Source organism: Netta rufina (genome assembly GCF_964035555.1).
Source record: "Netta rufina genome assembly, chromosome: 6".
Classification (NCBI taxonomy): domain Eukaryota; kingdom Metazoa; phylum Chordata; class Aves; order Anseriformes; family Anatidae; genus Netta; species Netta rufina.
This window is the reverse complement of record NC_140129.1, coordinates 9,515,245-9,542,168: the sequence shown is the minus strand read 5'-3', so window position 1 is coordinate 9,542,168 and position 26,924 is coordinate 9,515,245. Positions and strand designations below refer to the sequence as shown.

Genomic DNA, 26,924 nt, shown 5'->3' with positions numbered 1-26,924 from the left:
ATGGAATCTAGGAAGAAGACGATTATTCTGATCTGGAGTAACATTGCCTTGAAACAAGATGGAGCAAACATCTCAATGAAGCACGAAGAGACTATTTGTAGAGCAGTTTGTTAATTAAAGGCTTCCAGCTGCATCCCCCTGTCCCAGTAGAGCGCAGAGAGCCTCTGAGTATGTATGCCATGCTGCAGGGGGCAGCTTCGGGGGAATAGGTGGAGGAGAGAGAAAAGGGGGGAGGGAAAATAAAGTAATTCCTGCTTTAGCCAAGAACTGAGCCAAAGGAGATGGTCCTCAGTCCAGCCAGACCCTTAAATACCTAAAATCAAGAACGTTCTCAAGGGTTTCAGCTGCCCCAAGGGCTGAGGCCACGCTCACCCCGGGTAAAATTGATGCTGGGTCACTGAGCCCCTGCTCCAAGCCTTGCCCTAAAGATGGGGGGAGGACCACACTTTACCTGTCCCTGTGATGGAAGATAACTGACCTGTGACCAGCTGAAGGGTTCATATTGTGGTCTATCAATCACATCACTCTTTTAAATCTCAGCTCCTGTAGCTGCATTTGCATTGTGGTAAATCCAAATAAAAATCCGGAGCTGAGGTTGTTCAGTTACAGCTGAGCGTGCCCTCAGGCACTGCTGTAAAGGCAGTCACAGAAACCCTTCAGTTAGTAACCTCTGCAGAAAGCCTCAAAAATGGAGCCAGACCTCACCTAGGTCGGTGCTTGTTCAAGTTTACTGTGGTATTGGGGGTGGGTGTCATTAAAACTCCCTTAAAAGCCCTTTTAAAGACAAAGCCAGGCTTGATTACAATGCACAAAATTAGCACTAAGTCCCTTTGTTGCCAGCTTTGCAAAAACCCATACAACATTTGCAAATTTAGAGCATTATTAAAGGTTCTGGTCGTGCTTCCTCAGGCCACATTCCTCTCTTGGCTCCGCCAGCACTGCATTGCTCAAGTCAATGGATTTCTCTGGACTGAATAAAGCATAGCATGAAAATAGAATTTGGCTTCTTGACATGAGAAACCCACATGGCCACTGCTTTCACAGATTGCTATCTATAGAGCAACAAAAACATTTGCAAATAGTAAAATGATTGCAACAGAAATCAGTTCTCTCCCAGCAGTGTTCAAGAGCCAAATGAGTATCTGAAATCCATGCAAACTCAACATGGCTTAGACAGACACAGAAAAATACTTCCCTGCTAAGACAGATTTCTGTTAATTCATCCTCCTCGAGGGAGGGCTATGTATTTTGGACCAGAGAGCAATTACAGAGGTCCCTACTTTGTCACTTTGACATTAAGTAACTCACTTGACAGGCACACAGGAGCTGCTCAGTTGAACTCAAGTTGGAGTCCATCTGATCTCCTCCCTGTAACGCCACATCACTCGTAACACCACAAACAGAGGAAAGATTATGGGATAAAGTGCTTTAAACACTGCATTTGCCTAAGCTCTCTGCAGAGAGGGCCTGTACCTTGAAACATGAGGGTTCCCACTGCTGATAGAATTTCTGTTTGACGTTTATAAGCACAATGCTGGCTGTTCTGTCCTTCAGCTGAGTCTCTTACTTTCGGTTACGTTTGATACCTGCTAGCAGAGTGCAGCACAGACAGTAGAGACGTGTGAGATCCCAAACATCAGCCACGCTGCCTTTCTGCTAGAAACAGCAACAAAAGGAACTAAAGATTGTGCAGGGTCCCTGCTTCAGCCAGCCCGTAGTGCATGAAGTGGCAGGAGACCAGCAGCTGAGCCTCACAACAGTGTTAATTTATAGCCAAAATCCTCTGGAGCACTAAGATCAAGCGATGTCCAACCCAAGCCATGCTCAGGACAGGGTCAGCTGCCTGGGTAGGGATGAAGGGAGCTCCTGCCTGACAGTAGGAAAGAAATCCCCTCCTGCTCGCTGCAAAGGCTGAGAGGTTCTGCCCTGCCCTCTGCTTACGTCCACGCTTCTGGGAGCTGTTCTTGCTGCCAGCACAGGACCTGCCAGGGGCAAGGCACCGTATGGTGATGGTGCAAAACAGAGCCTGTCAGCAGCCTGCTCCTCAAAAAACACCAGTGAAGGGAGCAGACCTATCTCCGTGTGCTATAGAAAAGGGATGCTGAGCAGAGCCCCGCAGTTAGATTTCATCGTTGCAAGTATCAAAGGGAGAAGCAACTCGTTCAGCTAGCAGGGGATCGGTGCACCTCATGAGGAACTGTTACAGACCTCTAAAATGCACGCACAGAGGATTGAAACATGCTCAGCCCAGGTAGCAAAGCACAGACCCTGGGCAGATACCACCGGAGTTGGACCTTTACTGGCACCTGATGCAAAAATCTCACCTGGATGATGTTAATCAATGGGTAACAATCTAACAACAGCTCCTCAAAGACAGCAAAGAGCAAGTGAAGCAGGAGCTGGCCGGAGGCTTATGACTGGTCCCAGTTTTATCTGGTGCTTTAGAGTATCAGGACGAAGAACAGGCTAACAAATTCCCGAGGGACCCTCATGCATGGTACACACCAGCTGTGATCAAAGCAGAGTGACAGAAAAGACAAGCGAGGAGTGGAAGAACAGTGGAAGAGTCCCAAACCCAAATTTTAAGGCATAAGCTAACGAAAACCACACTGACTCTATCGCTGATACCCCACGGGAAGCAGTGCCATGGAAAGCAGTCAGGCTGGCCAGGGCTGGGGTTAACACAGCCAACAGGCAAGCTACGCCTGTTGAGTAACACACCACTTTCATTCTGGGCTACTGTCTTAATCCAGACAGCAACAAGATTTGAGGAAATCACAGTCTCCACATGCCACAGCCACTCCAGGCAGCCTGTTCCTGGCTCTGGCCACCCCACAGACAGCAACTCTGCAGCCCTCGTGCCCTACAGACAACAGGTCTCCACCCCAGGTAAACCAAAATTCATGCCCAGGCAGGGCAAGAGCCAGAAGCAGGACCTGAATTTCCCCCCTTCAGGCCCACCCCCTAGCACCGTGCCCCTCTGCTTGAGCAAAGCAAACACAGGCAGACTTTCCCCTCCGTACCAGTTGAGATCAGAGCCACGGCAGATGTGTTTGTTGCAGAACTGCAGCTTGCTCCTTGCCAGAACTGAACAGATTTTATAAAATGGAACCAAAAAATCCCTTTGAAATGGTTACAGGGATTGCCAGCAGAAATGTGCCTGGGCTGTTACTTTATTCATCTCACTGTGCTCCAGATTTTCACTTTGTTTTTCTAATCAGAGTTCAAATCTGCTTTATGCAAATTGCACACAGTGGAGAACGGAAGCAGCTTCAGGCAAGATGCTTCCCAGATGCCTGTGCATGAACTCTGAATTGAACTCTCCCTACGAGAAGCGTGTCAAATGGGCAGAAAGGAGTCACTTCACCTCTAAGACAGCAATCCGACACCGCCGCTCAGCCACAGGCACATCCAGGGCAGGGCTGGGTACTGAACCTGAGATTATCTCACACAAAGGATCTGCTTCCCTCTCCTCACAAGGAAAGGGGATAATGGAGCGAAGCACCTGGAGGACAGTACCTGCAAACTCCCAAAAAAGGGGCTCAGTTCGGTTTACAACCCAGATTGTTATCAATTCATCCACAAGCTGGCCTAAGCCAAGCTTCCATCCCATCCCACCACCTCTCTCATGAATTGGTGAAGTCCGGGCCGTAACATTTGCCTCAGAAATAAGCTTCTTCCCTCGGGACACAGTACCTGGACAACATACAACAAACTCCACATGGCTAAGAACCGTGCGTTTATTTGTAAAAGGCTTATTTTCTACATTAGAGGCCAACTGCTTGCACCTTCATTCCCTGTTAAGACAGGGAGAAGTCTTGTTTGCAGATCTTACAAATACTTGCTACACGTAGATGGCTCGTGCCTCCCGGTTAAGCTGCTGATATTCCAGTCACTGCTGCTGGTGAGACTGTGACCAAAGAGGGGCCCCTGGTAAATTTAGTGATGGAAGAGCCGAAGATTGGTGTGAATCAGGGTTATTCCCAGCTCATTGCATGCCTCGATCACAACCTCGTCGGCAGCGGAGCCGGATGGGGCGGCGATGAACTGTACCCCGCTCTGAACAAAGAGAGAGAGAGAAGGATTAGAGGACAGAAAACCAAGATCCCGCTGAAAAGGAGCTGGCAGCCCCGGCCCTTCATTAACATCCTACTCCACTATGGCTGAACAAACATCGGCCTCCACTCCCAAAGCACGCCAAAGGGGAGCTCCTCATTTATTTATTTATTTATTTTTATATAATGTTAATACTCTTTTCATCCCAAATCAACAACCTAAGCAATGGCTGGGTGATTACCATTCAGGTGAGACCAATGACCCCAAGAACACCCTGCCCAGAACCCGAACAGCCAGCCCGCTCTGTGCAGTCCTCCTGACACCCCGGCCGTGACCTTACCCGTTTAGCTCTGTCCACGTTATCCCTAAAAGGGAAGAACGCGTCGGAGCTGAGGGAGACAGCGCTCAGCTTGGCGATCCACTGCTTCTTCTCCGCTTCGGTTAACTGTGCGGGCACCTCGTCAAACATGGCCTGCCACTTTGCCAGGTCTTCATCCTGAAAGATTGAGAGCACCAGCTCAGCCCCAAGCACAGCCTCTGTGCACTGCCCCGCTAGGAGCACGCAGGGACGAGCGATGGCACCCCACCAATACCCAGCTCTGCTGCTGGCAGCTTCCTCCCAGGAATTTTAAGGTCCTGAGTGATGGTGGGAACACATTACCACTGCCAGTTCGTTCTGCATCCTTTGAACTCCCTTCCTTCCCCTGCACACCCCAGGACTTGAGGCAGTGGGTGCAGCGTCAGCAGGGCAAACCAGGGCACTCTGCCCTGGCCATGACGTGGCCGTGGGGAATTGACCACCCCGGTAGCGGTGGTTCCAGCTGTGGGGTAGAAACTGAAGCCTCTCGGCACTCACCTCGCCGATGGTCCCGGTGACGTACTGGTCGATGGCGTTGGAGATCTCCGCTCTCTTCACGCCCGCCTTGAACTTCATGGAGAGCACACGCGGGTGGTGCCGCAGCCACCAGTTGTTGGCCTTGTCGCCAGCCAGGCGCGTGCAGTGGATGCGGGACTGCTGGCCGGCCCCGATGCCTATGACCTGCAGCGGGTGCACAAAGCGGGATCACGCCCTGCTTCACGGGGAGCCTAACCACAGCCAAGGGACTAGGGAAGACCTCCCACAAAGTAGCTGCTCCTTACTGAATCGGGGAAAGAGTGCAGGTAATTAGCAAGGAAAACTGAAATCCCCTGTCCCCGTGGCCATGTTACAGGACTGCTTTCTGCACCATCGGTAACATCCATGGCCCTGCTGAGCTGATGGTCGCTCTGCAGCCACCACACTCCCTCAATACAGCTTCGGCCAGCAGAGCCCAACAGTTTGGCCTCAGGAGGGTGGGGTAGTAACAGCTTTGCCTTAACCAAAAGCAAAATCCCACTGCTGTAGGAACACGTGAATCTGTGAGGAGATGGCGGGCTGCCTACCTGTCCCTGGAGCTTCACAGGGAGGTTAAAGGCTGAGCCTGGGACACCCAAACACCATTATTTATCTTTCCCTGAGGGACAATCACAGACCAGCTGCGATACGCAGAGGATTACAGGGCACTTCGTCTGTCAAGCCAGCAAGGAAGTAAATCCACTGCTCAACCAGGAAGGCTGCCCAGTAGGACCATCGCATCACGCAATTATCAAGGCCCTGCAGCCCCTAACACATTTCCTACTCCAGCAGCTGCCAGAAAGGCTGGGGTTTTAAAAATAGCTGCCTGCAAACCTTGTTTAATAGCAATTGTGCCTGATGTTCCCAGAACTACTAGGTCTGCCTTACAAGATCCAAAAGGTGACTTTTCCTTCACGGAAGCTCCAGTGGAAGTATGTTATTTGCTCAGTTTTCATTCACTTTTTTCAGACCACTTTGGAGCCCGGTTCTCCTCAGACACATTTAACTTCTGGCAAGTTCTTCACGTGGGCCATGGATTAAAGTATGCAGAGGCTCCTGGGAGGCTGGTGGTCAGGTAACCCCACAAGCCTCGTGTCACAGCCCAACGCACAACGCAAACAAGTCTTGCATCCTAGCTAACACAAACAAACTTGTGCTGGAGGCACAGACAATCCTCAAGTGCTGCCACTACTGAAAGGTACTGGTGGCGAGGGACATCTTGGATACCAGACGCTGCTTCACCGTCCCCTCAGGGACCAGGGAAACTCAGCACTGTCGGGGCCACCATCTCATGCTTTCACACCTCATTATGCTCAAGACTGGAGTCAAACCAGGCAGTGCCGTGGGCTCATGGCAGGCTCTCAGCTCCCTTTCAGCCAAGACAAAACAAGACACCAGTGCATAAACACTGCTGCTGACTACTGCTGCATGGGAACGGCCCCAGCAAGCCACGCTGCAGTGCCCGAGGCCCTACAAGTCCCTCTGCCTGCAGTGACAAGAGCACTCACCTCAGGTCCACTGCTAGAGCAGTGCCAGGCAGGGCAGCCTGTGCTAAGTGCTCGGAGCACCTCAGGTCCCTGCCAACTCTGTACTCGCCCTCACAGCGCCCTCAGGGTGCAGGGATTTGCTGTTCAAGTCGTTTTGCTCTGCCTGCAGTCACAGCTTGCAAGTGCAAGGGACTGAGCTGGGGTCCCTTGAGCCCCAGGCTGTCTGCAGTTCCTCAGCTTTGCCTCTGCCACGAGCGTGTGCCAGACAAACAGATGCTAGATGCTCGATCTAACCACGGTTGTCAAACTCAGGCTGGGAACTTCCCTCCACGGCTTTCAGATCTCCAGGTCCTGCTTCCCAAAGAGAGCTCCTGCCATTTCGAACCACAGATCCATCAGACAAGAAGACTCCCTTCCACAATTTCCTCCTGCTGTGAAGCCACAGCTGAACTGTTCACCAGACCGTTCGCGGGGGGGATCGCTCCAGGGACACCGCGCTGAAGCCAGCAGTTCTGGCCAGTGCCTCAGAGTTTCCAGCTCGGCCTGCAGCAGCTGGTAAAGCTATAAGTCAAAGGCTGCCCTCAAAGGAATGAATCATTTGTCTTCTCATTCATCAAGACACGGTGACTTCACCTCTTACCAGAACCATAAAACATGCTGCTGGGTACCGTTCCCCCAAGGAGCAAGGGCTGCTATCTAATATCATCTGCTCAGCTCCAACCCAGCAGCCATCGGCACTTAATAAACCCACAGGGCTATCAGTATTACTGTAAATATTAAATAGCTTCCACGCTTCCCATGGCTTAGGGGCAACTTTCCCCCAGAAACACACCCTGATATCCCAGAAACACACCTTCAGACTTGGATTTGGGGATGCCTACCTGCAAGGCACAGAACTGTTGTTATAATGGCATAAAAGGCAAAAGAATGTGAACGGCCTCTGCTTTATGCCTCCTCCTGATGAGCCCACATTGTTCTCCAGTTTACTGTTCCAGCCCGGGAGGAAGATGGTAATAAAATGCACTTCATGGGAAAATGTTGAGTCAGGGAAAGCTCAATCCTTTTTTTGTCCAAAAGGATGTTTTGACGCAACACTGCTAGGGAAGATTTCTTCAGTCTAGACTGGAATTTCTTGCCTCAGGAGGAGCAATCAAGAGGTCGAGCTTCTGCTTAATACACCCTACAGCCTGGTACCCAGATCTCTCCACACACAGGTCTGTCTCAATGTACCTATTCTCCCTTCTTCACTTCACTTCTTTCCATCTGTTCCTTCTTCCTATACCTCATCTCCTCCTTCTTCAACCGGCAGCTTGCTTCCACATGAAATCTTAAACTTCAAAATCCTTCCCAAAGCCTGCCCACCCCCTTCTGTTTCCTGCCTCTTTTAGACAGAAAAGTTAATTAGGTTTCTGTCAGAGTTTAATCTACTGGGGAAAGAAAGTGCTTCTGCAGGGCCTGCTGGGGCTCAAGGGAAAGGAGACAGCAACATAGAGCGGGCAGAAAAAATAACAAAAAAAAGCTTGGGTGAGAACTGAGAACTGCTTGACCAGAACACTTTGGCTCAAAGGAAAGCCAAATGTGTCCCACGGCTGGAATAGCATACAGAAGTGTGGAGTGGATGATGTCCAAAGAGTCCTTGCAAAATGAGGTAGATTAGCCTGGATTTAGCCAGATTTACCCTGAGTAATGAGGGAAAACTGAAATCCTGAACGCATTTGGAATTATAAAATCAAATAAAGGACTTCACAATTGGGAAGGCAAACAAGCAAGGCACTAACTGACAAATGTCTGTGGCATGGGTGGAAAACAGGTAAACCACCAATTCTGTTTTATCCTACTGAGAACCAGAAAAGAATGTTTTTAAATCGCTACGTTTAAACACGATGGTAGCATTGAACACTGTAAATCAACACGTTACAGACTTTGGCTTCACTGGGCTGAAAGTCAGACAAAACGAGTGAGAGTGTTTATTGCAATTAGTGGCAGCTGGCTTCCTGCAAATTAAGTGACACTCAAGTCCATAAATGCTTCCTCCCACTCCATCCTTTCCTAGGACTTATTAGCACAGAGCACCAGCCCCAGCTGGAGCAGCCGATGAAGCCAAACTGTCAAAAAAAACCTTCTGGTTATCTGATACATGAGTTCTGGAATGCAGCAGCAATGATGTGAGGCTGAAATAACCCCCACAGAAACAAAAGCAGTGGAACTGGAAGAATTCTGGATTTCCCAAGCTTGGCTCACGTAACCCAAACAAGTCAGATCACTGACATGCATTTCAACCCTAACAATCTGGAAATTGCTTTGTCCCTGGTGCTTGATTTGCACCCAGACGCTCCTGTACTCATCTGACGACGTGCCTCGGTGGGTGATGTGACCAGCAGCGAGTTCTGCACAGCATCACCCAAAGGAAGTTTTCAGAGAACCTTTTTTCTTGCCCCATCTGTACCTTGGGAACAACAGTCTCACTACTTAGCAGTCCCAAGAGGCTTTTTTGACATTTTCAAACTAGGAGAGCTGCTATCTAAGCTTCTCCAACACTGCCTGTAGCGTGTCACTCTGCTATCTCTGCATTTGGACTGCAAGGAGTCTCTTTAGGAAGACGTCAAGCTTTGATTTCAGGTCCCCAGCACCGATTTCCCACCTTTGTGACTAAGCAATTGAACGGCTCATCTCTGCTGTTAAAAACAAGGCATTCATTTCTCAGTGCAGCGTACAGACCTCTGATCTTCGCCCTTCTTGTCACATATACAGCAAACCAAGACAACACACATTAGTATGTAATTAAAATATATCCCTGCAAATACACAAAACACCCCTGAAGCCAGGCTAGTTAAATCCCTGTCTGCCCACAGTGCTTTCAGTCCTCCGTCGTGCCTTCCTGCTTCCATCTGGTGCATGCATTACCACACACGTTTCAGAAACAGCTGCAGCGCCACAGTAAGCCCAGGCTTACAAAAGCACTGAGGAAATTGCTGTTGGACTAAGGGAAAAGGAGCAAAGATAGTGCCACCTTTGTTCTGGGGCTACAAGAATTAGTGCTCTTGAGAACAGAGAGCCATTTAAGTGCAAGAAGAAAAAAAAAACGAGGAAAAAGAAAAGAAAAATGCTGCATCTCCAGAGACGTGTTTTCAAGAACCACACAGCACATGACCCTAGAAAATACTGTGAGGCAGCGCTGCAATGTTTTCAGGCTGTAATAACAATCTGACACACGTAGACGTGCAGCACTGCAAAAAGAACAGTGCTGCAGTTCATTCAGTCTGCACCTGAAGTGCACACTGTTTGATCCATCTTGCTGAATTACGATGATCAAGACCAAAAGCAATCTTTCTGATTTTTATGTTTTATTTCTTATTTTTAAATAACCCTAGTTATGGCAAAGTTGCCATGGAGAACACAGAGCCACCTAAACAACAGCGTTACAAGAATGAGCCTCTGGGCAAAAAATGTATTATTTGCAACACATTTGCAACAACTTTCGCATAACTGATTTAAATTGAACACCTAGTAAGAGCTTGGAAAGATTTCATAATTCACAATTCCTGTCTCACCTACGCAGTTGATAATACCCCTGTAAATTCCAACATCCTTCAGAAGCATTTAAACATCAGGAAGCAAGGAAGTTTTCTAGTGCCCCAAAGGGGAAAAAAGAAACCACATCTCATCTCTCTTATATAAAACATAAAATAAAATAAAGCTAAGAACCATGTGGACAGTCAGAACCTAGCTGTGAATAACTACTGTCATTTCCTAAGGCTCTGTACAGACCACAGCATATGCACATGCTCTCAAAAAATGGTAAAAAAATAAAAAAATAAAAAGGCAGAGCAGTTACAAAGAAGTGACTCGAGGCCTAACTTGCAGAAGCACATTAGAGCTTTTCCAACCCTGTTGTTGAAAAAGCCAGCCCTGTCATTACCCCAGGAGAAATACGTTGAGTTTGGGTTTTGAGGCAGCTTTGAGAGAAGCACACGCTTAGCTCCTGTTCTGCATGGCACTGTGTGGGGCCGTTCATCTGTACCTGTTGAGCAGCTTCCTGCACTAAGTGATTTTAAGGCTCGTGCCTGAGGAAAGCGAGCAGCGAGCAGCCTGGCTGTGAAAGCACGCTCCCCAGGGCCCTCCGGTTTGGTTACCTGCCCATCCTTGGCGTAGCACACCGAGTTGGACTGGGTGTATTTGACAGCGATGCTGGCAACAATCAGGTCTCGGACGGCAGACTCGGGCAGCTGAAACGAAACGCCACTGTCAATAGCCCGTCCTAACGAGCACGGCCAGCCAACTGGCTGGTGGTCTGCAAGCCTCCAAAAGCACCACAAGGACCGTGTCACCGCGAGGAAAACAAGATAGCTAAAAATATTCTGTTTTGTTCAGTTACCAACAAAACTGTTACCGGTTGGTCTGGCAGCTAACCTCGTGGTTGGTAGGGATAAGACTCAGCCCTACCAGGTCCAGATGGCTCTGTCACTGGCCCTAATCCTGTTTTCAGAAGTGCTCACAGGCAAAAAGCTAAGCACACACTCAGGTATGCACAGGACCACAATAATAATAATAGCTCACAATATCCTCGTGTTTTTAATACACTCCATGGCTAATTTATTAATATGTTTTTTATTACCTCAAGGTCTGAGCTTGCTCCTGAGCCCATGACTAACCACGTACTCATTAACATCTGTTTTTTAATGAGAACAAGACCGGAGACACAGAAATAACTGACAGTTTTCTGATGATGTCAACCCTAAAGTGATGAGCAACACCAGAAAGGCCAGAGTTTATGCATTGTACACAAGTGGGAGAACTGAACAGTGAGTCAGAATGAGATCATGATGGATCCTGAGCATATGGCTGTCTCATCATAAGAAATTTAACAACACGGCTTCTTGTAAATAAGAAATAAACATTTTGTTAGTCAGAGATAAAGGGCAAGGTCCAGCTCCACTTATTAATGCAAGAAATCAAAACCAAACCAAACCACCCTGATTTGCCCAAGCACTGCTGGCCAAAAAGCTTGCTGCATTATTTTGGTGAAAGCCAGTTAAACCTCATTAAAATATATTAAAAGCTCTCAAAATACAACAGCGCTGCCTTCCTTGAAGAAAGCATACCAGCTTATTCTACCAGTCTTTAAGCTCATTTGTCTTCTGACACTCACGTTTTTATTCTTCGTAACAATGTTCTTGAACAATGACCGGTCAATGACTGCGTTGTTCCTCTTCTGCATGAGATGCAGTCCAAAGAGGGTCCGAATCTCGGTGTCATCGGGCTCATACGCTGGGTCCATCTAAAAGCCAACAGACAGGCCGGTTAAAACTCTTGGAGCTCAAAGCCAACATCAAGCAACAGCCTCGGTTAAAGCACACTCCCTAAAGAACGCAAAAGAAGTGAACTGTTTAGGGAAAGCAATGCCAGATCATTAGAAGTACCTTGCATTAACTGGAGCACCAAGGTCTCGACAGCAGGAAGTAACATTTACAGGGTGGAGACAGGTAGCACAGTTCAGATGTTCATATAGACACGTCCACGGTGCAAGCCACAAAATTCTACAGCCTTCCAGTCTTTTACAGAAAGGTAAGAACTTCTGCACAAATAGTCTTGTAGTCCTCCACAGGAATGTTACAAATATTGTTAAGTGGTTTCATATTTGCCTTAAGGCACAATTTCCAAGCCACTTTGACGTTAAAGAAAACAGTGAATGTGATTATTTCCAGAGATTCACTCTCCTGGGGCTCATCTATGCAAGCATGCAGCACAATTAAGCTGTACAGGTGTAAGGGGCCAAGTTAAATGCAACTGTTAAACTTCGTTAAGGCTTATTTAGAACTTTGGTAGCCCCTCTTCGGGTAATTGAGGCATGAAGTAAACCAGATTAAGACTCCTGGCTTTAAATACAAGCGTGCACACACTTTATATGGTTTCCCTAACCCATTTAAGTTTGTCCAGATCAACTTTGCTTAGCATCCCTGTTCAGACAGGCCCTAAAGCTACAGTCTTGACCAATCCGACCTCATCCTTGCAAAGCTAATTCAATTCAGGAGGTAATCGCCTGCCAAGATTGTCTGCAATTTCATTCCTGCTTGCCTCAAGCTCCTGAGCCACCTTCTACAGCTCCCTCGGCACTAACACTACAACTGCAACTTCAGCTAACCCTTGGCTGTTCTTTCTGTGACGTTCCAGTAAAGTTCTGTGCTTATTTGTCTCTCAGATTCAGGCAGAAACAGGACCTTTCTGGCTGTTCTGATAGCATCATTAATCCATCAATCCAGTCACCAGACATGGATAGTTTTGAAGGAATCCCAGCTCACACAGGAATCCCCCCAAACCAGGGAACAGCATTTTGTTATGCTGTGGGGAGCCTGGATTCCCTAGTCCAGATACCCCAAAGCGATCTGGACACTAACATCTGTGAAAAGCAGACATGGGAAGAGCATCAGAGAGTTACAGTGTAGCAGGAACACAAACCTGGAGGACGCAGTAACCACCATTCTTCTTTTTGGCAAGGATTTTGAGGGCTTCTTCCTCATATCCAGGAGCTACCACACCATCAGATACCTGCAACACACAGATCTCAGTGTCCATGTGAAAAGGAGAGGAGCTAATATCAAAAACTCTTCCTGAGGAGAAAAGGACAAAGGCTGACCTGTCAGGGTCTGCCTGTACCATGAAGTTGTATACTTCTTTCACGTTCTCATCACCCAACCTTTTTTTTTTCTTTTTGCTTTGTTTCTTAACAGGTTTGTGAGGGCAACATTTGGTCCACTACAAAGTCAAATGTGACCTTTCATTTTTTTCTGAGAAGTCTCCAGTATACAAGACAGCTTTTCGTGTTGTGCTTTCCCCTCCAACAAAACCATAAGCAGCACGGCACAGGGTGAAGGTGCCTGGTAAAGCATTAACTCCCAGTTGTTTAACTCTGCTTTTCCACTTGTGCAATGCAGTTAGCTGTGGAGTTAAAGATGAACCCAGCAAAGTTTAAAGTGCAGCCTGGGAAGCGGCTGAGCCAACAGGTAACTTGTACCAACTGGCAGGCAGCAATCGACATCCACATTCCTGCCTGGGGCAAGAGGCTCCAGTCCCCTGCTCTTCCAACTGCAGCCTTAAAGCAGATCCTCCTGAGAGCACAATCAGGGCTCCTTTCCAGAGGCCTACCAGGAGATGGAGGTTTGCAATCACCTCTTGGACAGCATCATTTCAAGCACCAGCATTTCACAAGCTCTGCCATGCAGCCAGGCAGAAGGAAAAGAGCATCACGAGAGAGGTGTAAATTCCGCACCCCACACACTGAATTACACAAACGGATCGATAAATAGTCTTAAGTAAACAGGTCCAATTCAAACAGAAGGGCTGCTACAAACCAGTGGCTCCGTCTATTGCGATTCTCCCTTCTACCTCGAAGATTTTCTGCTTGTTAACTAACCTCTCTGGAAATAATCTTAGCAGTAGGCACATCGCAGACATCAGACAAGGCAATGAAGTCACCAAAAGAAGACATCCGATCAGCACCTGCAAAATCACATTTTCTAGTAACTTATCCAGCTACGGCATAACACAGAGAGAAGTCTTTGCTCCCACAACCCAGCCAATTTGCACGAGAGCTAGTAATTTAATTTCACCGCAAAAAAAATAGGCCGTAAGAGCAACAAGAATGAAAAATCCTACCTCAATCCCATGCACCTTTAAAGATTTGCATAGCTCAGATATTCTTTCTTCCTTCACTGCGTTTGTAAAAGCTCTAACTCAGTAATTACAATCTCCATTACTGTTAGCAGCTCTGCTGCAGCCACGATGGCAAGAGGACAGGGAGAGGCAAGGTTCATACAGAAAGATTTTAGATGAGAGACAGCTGGAAAAAGAAGCAAGCTTTTAGATGCCCATGCTCCCATCAGGTTTTTCCCACAAGAAACCAGACCCGGCAATGCAGCTAAGAGCACTTTTTTTGTTCAGTATTCTCTGTATTTAATGAGGCAGCACTCAGCACCCATCATGGATGCTCCACTGTGCAGCAAGGTCGTTCTGCTGTCACTGCCATTCTCAAGGTTTGCTCTTCTACCAATCCCTCAATGGTCTTCTGTGGGCAATGACCAAAGGTGGTCCCTAGAGTACTGAAAAATGAACCCATGCCATTGTGTCCTTTAACAGGCAGTTTGCTTTGTTTTCCAAAATCTGTCCAGTTTCTCCAGGAACGCCATGGACAATGACAGAATTAACAAAGAAGGAATTTTTATTTGCTGATCGTTTTCTTTTTTGCAAACTCTGAGCTTCAAAAGCACTGAAAACCACCCATCAAGTACAGGGCAGAAACATTCCTGCCCAATGAGGCGTTCCCAAGCACCCCACCTGCAGCAGAAGGCTGAGCGTGCTCCCAGCACAGCTACCTGGTTATCCAGATCCTTCAGCCAAAACCCCACAGTGATGTCTGTGTACGTACACCTGCATATGTATATGTTTTAATTAAAAAAATCTTTACAGGTCTTCCATTTAGATTAAAGAACAGAATCCAAAGTGCTTTTAGCCTCTTAGGAATAATTTACAAGTCCTGCTCACTTGCAGAGCCATTTTTGCTATGTGGGCAGCTCGTTTACTCGGATCCTTATGGAGCAAAGCCTGAGGAGGAGGAGTGCACTACAAAGGGAAGAGCCTGCCGAGTGCAAAAGGGGCTGTTGAGGGCTGCGCGTTAAGCTGAGCTCTTTTTGGAGCAGTTAAGTTTGTCCCTGGGCCTCTCACCTCTGCTTCGCGCGTAGGCAGACGCGAGGGGCGTTAAGGTCTTGTGCAAGTCGTGCACCATGCAGACTTGGGCCTCCTCGTCGCTGAGAGGTATTCCAACAGCAGCACCTAGTGGGAAACACAAGCCAGGGCACTCGCACCACAGCCCTTCCCTGCTCCCTGCCCCTGGGACCTCCCCGAACTGCCAAAACGCGGAGTCTTGGCAGTTTTCAGGGAGAAAAGCGTGGTATAAGAAGGAGCCACCCTACCTGCGGGACTGACATGTTTGAAGGAGGCTGCAGCAGGAATGCCCAACGCCTGCTTGAGCTCCTTCACCAGCTGCCAGGCGTTGAGAGCATCGCACAGGTTGATAAACCCCGGAGAGCCGTTCACCACTGCAACGCAGCACACAAACAGACAAGTTAGAGCAGGCAGAACCCTCTATCTACAGCCTGCAGAGCAAGCGGAAGAGACTTTTCCCACAAAGAATGGAAATTACTGCAAGATCGCTCTTTTTAAATGACCCTAGCTCCTCAGCAGCTAGTTAAGCACCTTGAAAAGCTTCAGTGACTTTTGAGGAATGAGTATGCTGAGGACTCAGGAGATGCAAATTCAATTCTCTTCCTCACCCCAGGCAGCTGAAATCTAGTAAAGAAATTCCACCAACTGTCTCTGATGCAACAAAATATTCAGGCAGTAGCCAAACCTTAAGTACGTTGTGTCTCTAACTGTTGTCACAGGAGCCATTCACAGCCATGAAATTTAGGGCAAGCTTTTAACAAAATGCTTCATCTGGCATGATTTCTGATGAAAGAGCCGACAGTAAGAATTCTTTGAAAGTCTGCTCCCAAAACCTTTTGCCCTGGCACACATAAAACCGCACGGCCGGTGTTGACATAGCAGGACTGTGAGAATTTCAGGAGACAGGAGGAAAGTTGTTTCAGCAACAGCACAAGGCCAGGACAGGTGAACACAACATTGGTCTGCTGCCAAGCCTGAGAGGCAGACCTGAAAGCAAATCAGCTTCCAGTGCAGGAGTAAAAAACTCTCCTAGGAACTACCAGAGCTGAAGTCCAAAGAAATACTGCCACACAAAGCGTCACTGCCTGCTCGGCGGGACAATGCCCTCACACGAGGCAGAGCTTGTTTTTGCCAACAATCTCAAGAACAAAGTTAGCCAGACTTTCTCTCCAGAGCAGTGATACCCCCAGTGGTATATTTGAGGTCTGAAGACCCCTGGCAGACATACCCAGCCACTCTCTTTCCCCGGGGGCCAGCACAGCCTGGGCCTCACCTGTCAGGGGGAGCTTTGGCCTCATGGTGTAGAGCTGTGCAGGACTCTGGTGGGGATTCATGCCGTACCTCAGGGGCAGCTGGGACACCCCCTTGCTGTACTCCTTCCTGAAGTAGTCGGAGATGGCTGCGTCATACTGAGCGGTGTGGGTGAAAGCCTGGGGACAGAACAGGGGACGCTTGCCAACTGACAGGACATCAGCTTACAAAGGAGTTGGTGTTTAGAGAAAGGGAGAAGAGACACAAGTGTGGCCCAGCCCTTCGCTGTGAGCAAAGGCGACCGACCTTCAGCGCCAGGTGACGCCTGGTTTCCATGGAAGTGTCTCTGTCCTGTGATGCTGCCATCTCTTTAGCCACTGAGGAGTAGTCTGCAGGATCACACACAACGGTGACACGAGCGTGGTTCTTCGCAGCCGCCCGTAGCAGGGCAACTCCTCCTGCAAGAGAGGCGGGGAGGCATGAGGTGCTTCTCTTCCAGACACAGCATAACCGAGAGCCACATCCAAGGCCAAGAAGGGTCACAAACAATCAAACATTTGTGCCAGATCCACGTGCCCGCCTCCCCCAGTGCTGCAGGGAAAAGGGAATCTTGAAAAAGCACAGGGCAGTCAGCCCGTGCGATTCTGCCTGGTGCTGAAGGTGCAGACACCAGCAGCACTGCGAAAACAGGTCGAGTGCTGTGCTAAACACCTGGGGCAAGAATGCTTCCAGCAGCACGGCCACTTGCTGAAGAGGACAGCTCTGCACACACGGCTAGAGCATCATCCTCTGCAACACCGGGCTGGGGAGGAGGCTCTAAGATTCGCTTCGACATTGCTGAGCAACTGAGCTTCTCAAATCTCTCTGCAAATATTAATGAATGCTGCGCGGGTCCTCCGTGTAAGATAAAATGCCATGCTTCCCCCTGAAATCTGACTCTGCACAGCGATTAAAACACTTTACATCAGACAAGATACTAGGCTGCTGCAACAGAAAAGCAGAGGCTGGCACTGCTACATGCAGAGCGAGCGCTACTCCATAAAACATTTAATGGAAAGCTCTGCTGGGCATCGTTTGGACTAAACTACTGCAAGAAAATTCAATCCCAATCCAACCCCATGGCACAAAACTGCGCCTGCACTGTTCACGAGCTGCCAGGCAGAGCTGCTGCAGTGAAGTACAGGCAAGCCTTCTGGGGTTAATAACGAGCAAGAGCAGAATCGCTGAGGATACAGGCATCCACGCTTCCAAACTCAGGCCCCAAGCACCCTCCCACGAACGAAGACCAACTTCTTCCCTTCCTCAATTAGTTTTCAGCAACACCTAGAGCACTTTCAGTGGTTCACCCTCCCTCCAGAGCTCCTGGTTTTTATTTTTCTTACACTGCCAGAGGCTCTAAAAAAGGTTTAATTGGCTCTCTACATTTTAGTAGCAAGTGTGCCCTACCTGCCCTACCCTTGCACATCAGACTCCTCCCTTTGGGCAGTGCCTGACTTCCCCACCTATGCCTTGCCAGCCTGTTAAACAGCCACTTGCCATTTAAATTTTGGCTCTGCTTGAAAGCAATGAGGTTTACCCAGCCCTGCATTCATTCTCCTACTTCTAACCCTTGAGCTCTTCAGCAGACTTCAGTGGAGAAGGGGAAAACGCCACCAAGCTAACTAATTTCCTGCAAGTTCCTCGAAACTGGGAAGCAACACAGAAGACAGAAGCAGAATTTGTGTCCCCCCTCTTCCCTCCCTCCCAGAGGGGGACATTTGCAGTGAGAGCTGCAGATTTACTACAGCGTTAGCTACTCGCTCGTGACTCTCCCATTTCAAGGTGAGATTATCTGTCAAAGGAATTAGTTTGCAAGTCGCCAGCAGGTCATTTCTGCACACAGTCATCTTCTACTGCCTGCCACAGATAAATTCTCAGTATCGTACTGCTTCTTCCTTCTTGAATGACGTCTTCCATGACACACTGCAGCCTGGCTTGGTTGTCATGAATTTTTCATCTGGCAATTACCACGGACACGGTGCTTTGAACATATGATGTTGATAACCCTGTGGCTGCCAAAATGCACGTTCAGAGATGACCTGGCAACCACTGCTAGGAGCAGGTAACCCACAGCAGGCAAGTGGACAGCTCACACAGACCACTGCCACCGCTGCTGAAACCTGAACATGCAAGGGAAACATTTTAGGGCATAGGACCAGGCTTCCCAACTCCTCCCTGCAGCCACAGCACTGCAGTAGCTCAGTTCCTGTGACCACAGCAAAAGCATCTTGTCTCAGCAAGGCAGGATCCTGAAGAATGGCAAACTGAGTCCCTTATTTCCACATCAAACAGATGTCTGATGATCCTTTATGGGCGTGTAAGACCTCCAAATCAACAAGACACCACTTAAAACACGAGAACCATCACATCTGCCTGGAGAATGGGTCTGTTCTGCCTTTAACTTACCGATGTCAATCTTTTCCACTGCCTCTGGTACAGTTACACCTGGAGAAGACACAGTCTTCACAAAGGGGTAGAGGTTACACACGACAACTCTAAGAATCAAAGGGAGAAACAAGGTTACTCAGCAAGAACTAGAAAGGCCAAGCGTGGCTTGGCACACAAGGTATTTATCAGTGTGTTTATGGTCTTGCCTCTCAGATCTGGGACCAGCATAAAATGCTCTAGCTAAGGCTTCTTTGTCTAAAAGACTCAGTGGTGTCCAGCATCAGCCCAAGTGATGTTACAGTGGTGAAACTACACACACAATTTAACTGGACTCTGCATTAAACAACATTACGGTGGTCAATGCCACAATTTACAGAAGTTGGTTAAGAGTTTCTTTAAATGCGTTTAAAAGTTTAATTGTTTTGGTGCACAACAGGAGCCATTCCAAAGGACTTTGAGGTAGGCTCTCAGCACTACTGAAAACAGGCAGCAACCAATTTTTTAATAAAAAAAAGCCCCCAGAGCAAGGTCCACTGCAAGCAACAACAAAAAAACACCCTACAAAACCTGAGAGATACTCAGTGCACAGCCTGTATCCCATCTTACTTGATCTAATCAAGTCATTTATTTTTTTTTATTTTTATTTTTTTTTTTACCATTTTTACTCTAGAAGCAGCAGCAGCCTATTTTACAAATTGTGGAGGAGTAACTTGCCTCGTCCCACCCTACCGCTGCCAGAGAAGTGTAGTCAAGCAAGGGATCTGTTTTGATTTTTACATACGAGGTTTTTAACCCAGCAGAGTGAACACATGAAGGCGCCTAACACCAAGGCATGCCCAGTGCCAGCAGTGGCTTGCTGTAAGGCAAACACATCCAACTCTAACGTTCCTTTGTTTCCAGCGTGCAGTGAACTCAAGGGGAGGGGATGATCAGCCTCCAGCACGGTTTTCAAAACCCCCTCATGTCTTTAAATCTCCACCACGTCTTTTATCCTCATTTCTATTTCCACTTCTATTTCTCTCCCCTATCCATTCCTGCTCCTGGCCTGTTGCAAACCATCAGCAACCTGTGGACTTCAGCACTGCTAATGGCATTCTCTGTGGAAGCCAGGATAATACCAAGGTCTCCTACCTTGACTTGGGTATGTAACGCTAATGCAACTATGCAAAGACCCTCCTGCTGAGGATCAGCTCCTTCTGTTTTACATAAAATAATCCAAATGATTGCTCCGGATGCAAATGCACTTTAAGACACTGATGTAAAAACATTACTCCCCCTGCAATTCAGTCGAGCCTGCTTTAATATGCAGCGTACTATGAAGAGCCACCGCTGCTGAGCCATCTATCTACAAGGACTCCTGTGGTTTTAAATTCCAGGTTTTCAAATTCAGCCTGGAAATCCACTCATCCTGGGCACATTGCTTTTTAAAAACAATTTTAAAAGCTAAGATGGATTCTGGCCCCATCACCATAGCCAGACTATGCCTCCTCTCTTGGTTATACCTGTAATTTATTACGTTCAATTCAACCATTCATTTCTAAATCAGCAACCAACCACTGACCAAACTGGTTGCTCACAAAATTAATTAGTTAAACATAGTCCCAAACTGCCGCGTGTAAGAATACTGAGTACATACATTCTAACAAAAATTAAAAAAAAAAAAAACACCTTAGGTATGTGTTAGTGCATGAACAGTGTTACTTGCATCTCTGGCTGCAGCTCACTTCCTTCTCATGATGGCTCCCGAGCAAGTTTTTGTGTTTTTTTTTTTTTTTTTTTTTTTTTAAATCTGTTTTGTCTGTACAAATGGTGCACGTTCTTGACCCGCTTTTCATGTCTGCTCTTTATTTGCATGTTGAAACTCAGTAAACATTATGCAAATCTCAAAGGGTATGTTTACTAAGGAAGTATTTCAAAATCAGGAATTGCCATCTGATCAAACACCCAGAGCCACGTTGAAAGGAGCAACACCAGCTCCAAAACCGCTGAATTCAACTCTGCAACAAAGTGTAATGTGGCCCAACAATGACTAAATGTAAAGTGTCAAAATTCACAGATAACCTGGAAAAATTAAAACCTTTGATCCCTGCACAAGCCATGGCATAACTCTTTTGTTTTAGTTTTCTCTTATTTCAAGAGATAAAGATACATCTGTAGAAAATTTTGTTTTTAAAACCAGTATTTCCCAACAGGGACAAGGAAGGAGACTACAGTTTTTCTGGCGGGCAGATCCCTACTGTTCCCATCCACCAGTGCTGACAGGTCTCCAATGTTTATTTTTGATTACTGATGACTTACAACACGTCCCCCAACATGTATTTACCTTACAAGGCTGAAATCCTGTTTGTTCATATCAGCATTATCTTCTGGAATATTGCGAGCCAAGATGCCTAGTTAAAAAACAGTACATCCTTATTAAAAAAAAAAACAAACAAAAAACTAGACCACCACCAAGTATTTTTTTAATTCAGTGCTTTTCTTCAGACTGTGCTTCTCCTCAAAGCCTTTTGACCATAATCGTTGCAATTCTAGTTCCACAGTCCTCAGTGCCCATTCCTCTACCCTCTCCCATTTCCCTGACTCCCTTGCTGCTCAGATTCCTTACTAACAGATTCTTTTTCTGCAGTGCAAAATCCTAGAGGATTTCAAGTGCTGAATGACAACCTCAAAGGCAGACTTTGCAGGCATTCGCTTGCTAACCTTGAAACACTAAAACTGACAAGAAGTTCATGGAGAGGAAAAAGGCACCTGTCACTCATCAGCCAGTAAGACACAAAGCTCATGAAACAACTGAAGCAAGAGAGGCTGTGGCTCTAGCTGAACAGAAGAGGTGGCTAAGCTGGGGTCTAGGAGCTCAGAAAGAAATGCGCAGGTGACTGGCTGGCATGGAGTAAGCAACAGCACAGCCTGGGGTTTGAAGTCCTCAGAGGAGACTGCCTCCAGCCTTCTCAGATGTGTGATGGGCAGCAGGTTTAATTCAAGGAATCTCAAGGACAGTTACAGGAGGTGAAGCAGCAGATGAGACATCAGACTGACCAATCACCCTCACAGCTCTTCCTTGCTGAAGAGGAACAAAGAAAGGTTACAGCATGCAGAAATCACCCACAAAAGATTATGCTGTCATGCTCCGTATGCTGCGTGCCAGATTCACCCACAAGTGTCAAATCAGTGGAGCTCTCTGCCTGCACAGGCCTGAAATCTGTAAATGCGTATGTGTTCTTTTTGTAGCCGAAGAGCCCTGTAAATACTGGTAGCTCCAGGGAGGAAAAGCTCTAACTGCAGAGCAACAGAGGAAGTCCTTCAGCCATCACAAGCTTCTTCCCCACCCTGCGCATTACACCTCTCCTTTTGCTGCTAGAGCAAGTCTGTTTTCATTACTCAGTTCTTCCACACAACCTATAAACAGACTGCCGTCAATTCCTTCTTTCCACCCTCACTGCCCAGGGATTTCTTTTTCAGATTGAAAGCACGCTATCAACAACATACCAGCATGGACTGCAGGATGAAGGGTTTTCACACGTCCTCCTAACATCTCAGGGAATCCCGTCAGGTCTGAAACATCTCTGCTCAATGAGAAAACAGCGGGTTAATTGAAGTGCCATAATGACTTTATCTATAGGTTGAACGTTTCATTCCCATCAGGGGCAATTTACATCTACTGGCAACGCTGGTAAGATGCATCATTAAAGATGCGACCTTTTAGGTGACAGCCAGAGCTGAATATCTCTGCTTTATTCAGGAAGGAAGCAGAAGGTTGCAAACACTATCCCCTGAAATGTCTCCACCATCAAAGATCAGACCAATTTGCTAGAGCCAGGTTGAATTTTAAAAGTCCTCCTGTCCCAAATAGATTTTGACAGTTACAATGAGCATCAGTGCCCCAAGAGATACAAAATAAAGGACAGAAGAGAATCTGAAGGCAGAGAAGGGACCAGAACAATAATGCAGTAACAAGCAGAACTTAAAAAAAAAAAAAAAAAAAAAAAAAAGCTAAGTAAGAACAAATTAAGACAGAGCAATTCTGGGTTTCTCTAATAGATCTAACAGCTTCATATAATCCTATCTGGGTAGACCCTAATTAAATGTCCCAAACAATCAAGTTACTTTAGAGCCTGTCTTTCATCCACTTTGAAAATATGTATCATCCCCACAGCTGACTACAAATTACAATAAACTGGAGAGGGAAGGGGAAATGTGACCATCTTTTGCTTCAGGCTTTGCCAATAGCACAGCCAAGTAAGGAACCTGGAGACAAAACCAAGTGCTGGATAACAGAGGAGAAGGAAATCTGGAGGTGGTGTCTATTCATGCTTATGCATCCCAGGGGCCTACCACTGCATTCAGTGTAGGCAAAAAGGAGCCACAGTCACCTGTCCTGCCAAGTAAGTGACAGATTTTTTCATCACTATACTGTAAACATTTCTATTTCTTTTTTTGGCTGGAGCTGGTTTTGAGTCAGAGCACAGAAGAACCCAAAAAGCTTTCCCAAAAATCAAGAGCCAAAACAGCTAGTGCATGTCCATACTGCTTCTCAGACACAGGCTTTGTCTCAAAAAACAGGCCATCATCCCGATAAAATTATTTGTGACAAATGATCTCCGCTGAGCTTCAATATATCCCTGACACATGTCACTCATCCTATCCCAGGGCCAGGCAAAGACCAGCTTCCAGCCAGCTGTAAAGAGCAGTACTAGGGCCTGATTACAAATTTTGAGAGCACTAATTACCTCACGGGAGACAACCTGGCTCAAAAGACAGGCAAAAAGGTACAACGCTCCTGACAGCTCCACTGGCCTCAGTGCTGAGCTGCACAGTACAACTCCCTGTCACCAGCCAGCCAAGGAGCCAAGAAGATTTTGAAGTTTGTTTCGGGGCTTTTGGTTTTGTTTGTTTCAGGGGAAACGTGTTTGCTTGCTTTGCTTTGCAGGGAAGACTTACTTACAGACTTTTTTTTTTTTTTATCCCGTGCCAGTTTCCAACCGTTCTGTGCTCACTAACGGAGGTAATTTAAGCAACCTCAGGGCACAAGGAGCATTTCTGGTGGTGACGCACAAGCGAGCGCCCGTACCTGACAGGCAAGCCAGCATCTCTGAGGGATTTGGCTGTTCCTCCTGAGGCGATCAAACCCAGGCCCAGAGCGTTCAGGCTCTTGGCAAACTCCACCAGGCCGGTCTTCTCCGAGACGCTGAGCAGAGCTGGAAGGCGGGACGAGCGCGAGGATGGCGTTTGTAGAAGTGCGACACCGTATAGAGAAGGAAAAAAAAGAAAAAAAGAAAAAGAAAAAAGGCACGATGAGGAAATCGCTCTGTAACTCACACGCACCCGGAGAAAGCTCCCCCCGCCCTCACCCCGACGCCATTTCGGGGCTCGGCGCCATGGCCGCCAACCCCCCCCCCACACACACACACTTTCCCCTCACGGTGGCTTAGGGTCGCCACCCTTTAACGGTCGTTTTTAACGGTCACCGCCGGTTAACGGTCAGTTTAACGATCTCCTTCTCCACAGCAAGCGGTCGGTCGGTCTCCCCCCTCCCCGTTCCCTCACGGGACCCCGCGTGGCCGCCGCCGCGTTACCGAGCTGCTGCCGGGCGGCCATGGCGCCGTCGGTGGGTGTGAGGAGGAGGAGGAGGATGAGGAGGACGAGGAGGAGGAAGAAAAAGGAGCGAGCAGCGGCCACCCGCCGGGATTTGGGCGCCCTCAGCACCACGTGGGGCGGCCCGGGGAGGGGAGGGAGCGGGGGCGGGGGCCGCCGCCATGTCGGGGATCGGCCGTGAGGGGCGGGGATGGCGGTGAGGGGACGGGGCGCTGCTGCTCGGGGCGGCCAGCAGGGCAAGGTGTGGGACCCGTGTGGGGTCTGTGCGGGATCCAGGAGGCACCATAGAGCCCCTGTGAGACCTGTGTGGGACCTGCATGGGATCTGGGTGGCACCTGGGTGTCTGTGTGGGACCCATATAGGATCCATGTGGTACCTGTGTGGGACCCGTGTGGGACAAATGTGGGATCTGTGTGGGACGTGAGGGTTTGTCAGGGGGCCCTTCGCTAACAGGAAGCCCAGCCTACCCCAGTACAGCCGCTGATAGAGCAATAAAGGTGATTACTTTTTGTTTTCCCCTCAGAAAGTGCAATTTCAGCTGTGGAAAATCAACTCTTGAGAGTCTACCAAAGAGCAGGGAGCAAAGGCATAACATTTGCTTACCAAGTCTAAGGTAAAAAATTAAGTTTACAAATAGCAGAATGATGTTTTTCTTCGCTTTATTTATTTTTCTCGGTAAAGAAGGGCTTTTGTCCCCTACAGGCCTCCAGATTTCCTGGAGCTCTATGCAAAGGAGTTTTGTTTGTTTTCAGCCTAGTTTGTGCCCGACACCACTGCCAGAACACCCCAGAAAAAGGTACAGCAGTTGGGATAGCAGCACCCCATGCTGTTTGAGGCAGGTAGAGAGCTCTTGAGGTTAATTCCCAGCCCAGCTCCTAGCCATCACCCTGCTAGTGTTCACAGGAGGCCTCCAGGCCTGTCCTGTCACTGCAGCAGTGCTCGCTCAGTGCTGCTAATCCCAACAAGCAGCATTGCCTGGCAAAACAGCAAATAATTTGGAGTCATTGGGTTCAGCAGGCTGAAAGCTCTTTGGTTTTATGTAGCATGTATGTCTCTGATTTGTGTCACCTCTAGAGCACAGGGACTCAGGTATGTGCATTTGGGACAGGCCCCCAAGACATCCCCACGTGCTTTTTTTGTGGTTTTTATCTCTCAGATAGGTGTTCACGGTACACTTGCAGCTTTTGAAGCAGGCAGGCTGCTCTAGGCTCTCTGCTTGCATTAGAAAAGTACAAATAAGTGGTTCAACAAATAAGTTCCTAGATCTTACAGGCAGAAAGCTGGGAAGTGCAAAACAAGTGTCTCCGGAAGGCCCAGAAACCGGGCTGTTTTGATTTGTGAATCTCTGGGTTTGGGCGGTGTTGTCTATGTAAGAAAGAGTCAAGCAAGACATACTAAACACTAAATAAACTTGGTATATGTATTACTCTTAGTAGCAGCTAGTGACAAGCAGTAATAAATTACTGTTTAGAAGTGTGGCTGGGGCCAAATGAAAATATACTGCTAAGTGGTACATGAGCACCATCATTATGAAAATACATACCTTGGAGAGAATAGAAGTTGTACAAAGAGTACGGATCGGTACAGCCGAGGTGGGCTTTGGGGATGATTAATGTACGTGAAAATGAACGATTCGACGGAGCTCTGCATATTTATCCAGTGCTGGAGAGCAATTGCATATTCTGGTGCAGCACCTGAGATGTTAAGGAGCAGTGTGCATGCTGCTTGCAAAGCAGGGTGTTTTGGGATGCTGCTTGTGGGCGGCAGGCAGTGCCAGCCTGCGCACAAGAGCATAGAGCCAGGACTTTCAGACAAATAGAGGGACATTACCTGAGTAAATAGTAGCTTTTTTTTTTCTTTTTTTGCTTGTCCAGCAGTTTGTTATTCCTTGGCTTGAGATGAGGCTTCTGTTTGCACAGGGGCTTGCGTGGCAGGAGGGCGGTTTGGGTTTAGCCAGTGCCCTCTGTGCTCTTGTGTATGGATTTGGCTGTGCCAGGTATGTCTTGCTTTTAGGATGGCCGTGCAGAGAAAACAAGTAGTCTGCCTCCCAAAAGGGTTAGCTTTGCTTTATAGAGCTTAACTAATTAGCTATTTTTTGTGATGTTTAGGGGATATTCAAATATCTTGTGCTCTGCTCATGCCCCATCATTTATTCAATAGGAGTGACGTCTCACTGAAGTTTTTCTGGCATTTTAAACCATTGTAGAAGTTCATCTTGAGCCAAGAAAGCAGTAACATCATACTGGAAATCATGGAAAGAGGTAAATACTAGAATTACAAGTACTGGATTAAGGTTGTTACTAAATTCTATCAGGGCTTGCATCCAGGAGAGAAAAATCAGGCTTAATTAGCAATGTACTCTGCAGTGTTAATAAAGAGGTGTAAAAAGAGGGTGAAGTTGTATAGAGACATACAAAAGGCATGGCATTCCTAGTTCTGCTGTTGTCAGGACAATACCCTGGATTCCCTTCTCTTGAGACTGCAGGGAGTAGCAGCGATGCTTTCTAGCCTGGCTGTGA

At 47.7% G+C, this 26,924-nt stretch overlaps 1 protein-coding gene across 1 annotated transcript; it reads right to left on the bottom strand.

The window, feature by feature from the left end:
* Positions 1 to 3,738: 3,738 nt before the first annotated feature.
* Positions 3,739 to 24,519, bottom strand: ATIC (5-aminoimidazole-4-carboxamide ribonucleotide formyltransferase/IMP cyclohydrolase). The gene is made up of 16 exons (XM_084289508.1): positions 24,387 to 24,519; positions 23,882 to 24,008; positions 22,300 to 22,376; positions 21,137 to 21,203; positions 18,832 to 18,920; positions 16,693 to 16,844; positions 16,409 to 16,565; positions 15,384 to 15,509; positions 15,136 to 15,243; positions 13,829 to 13,914; positions 12,874 to 12,963; positions 11,567 to 11,695; positions 10,551 to 10,643; positions 4,913 to 5,095; positions 4,397 to 4,552; positions 3,739 to 4,059 (listed from the first exon to the last, which is right to left on the bottom strand). Exons 1-16 carry the CDS (start codon positions 24,406 to 24,408, stop codon positions 3,940 to 3,942), a joined length of 1,782 nt encoding a protein of 593 aa, XP_084145634.1. The 5' UTR covers positions 24,409 to 24,519; the 3' UTR covers positions 3,739 to 3,939.
* Between the last annotated feature and the right edge of the window lie 2,405 nt (positions 24,520 to 26,924).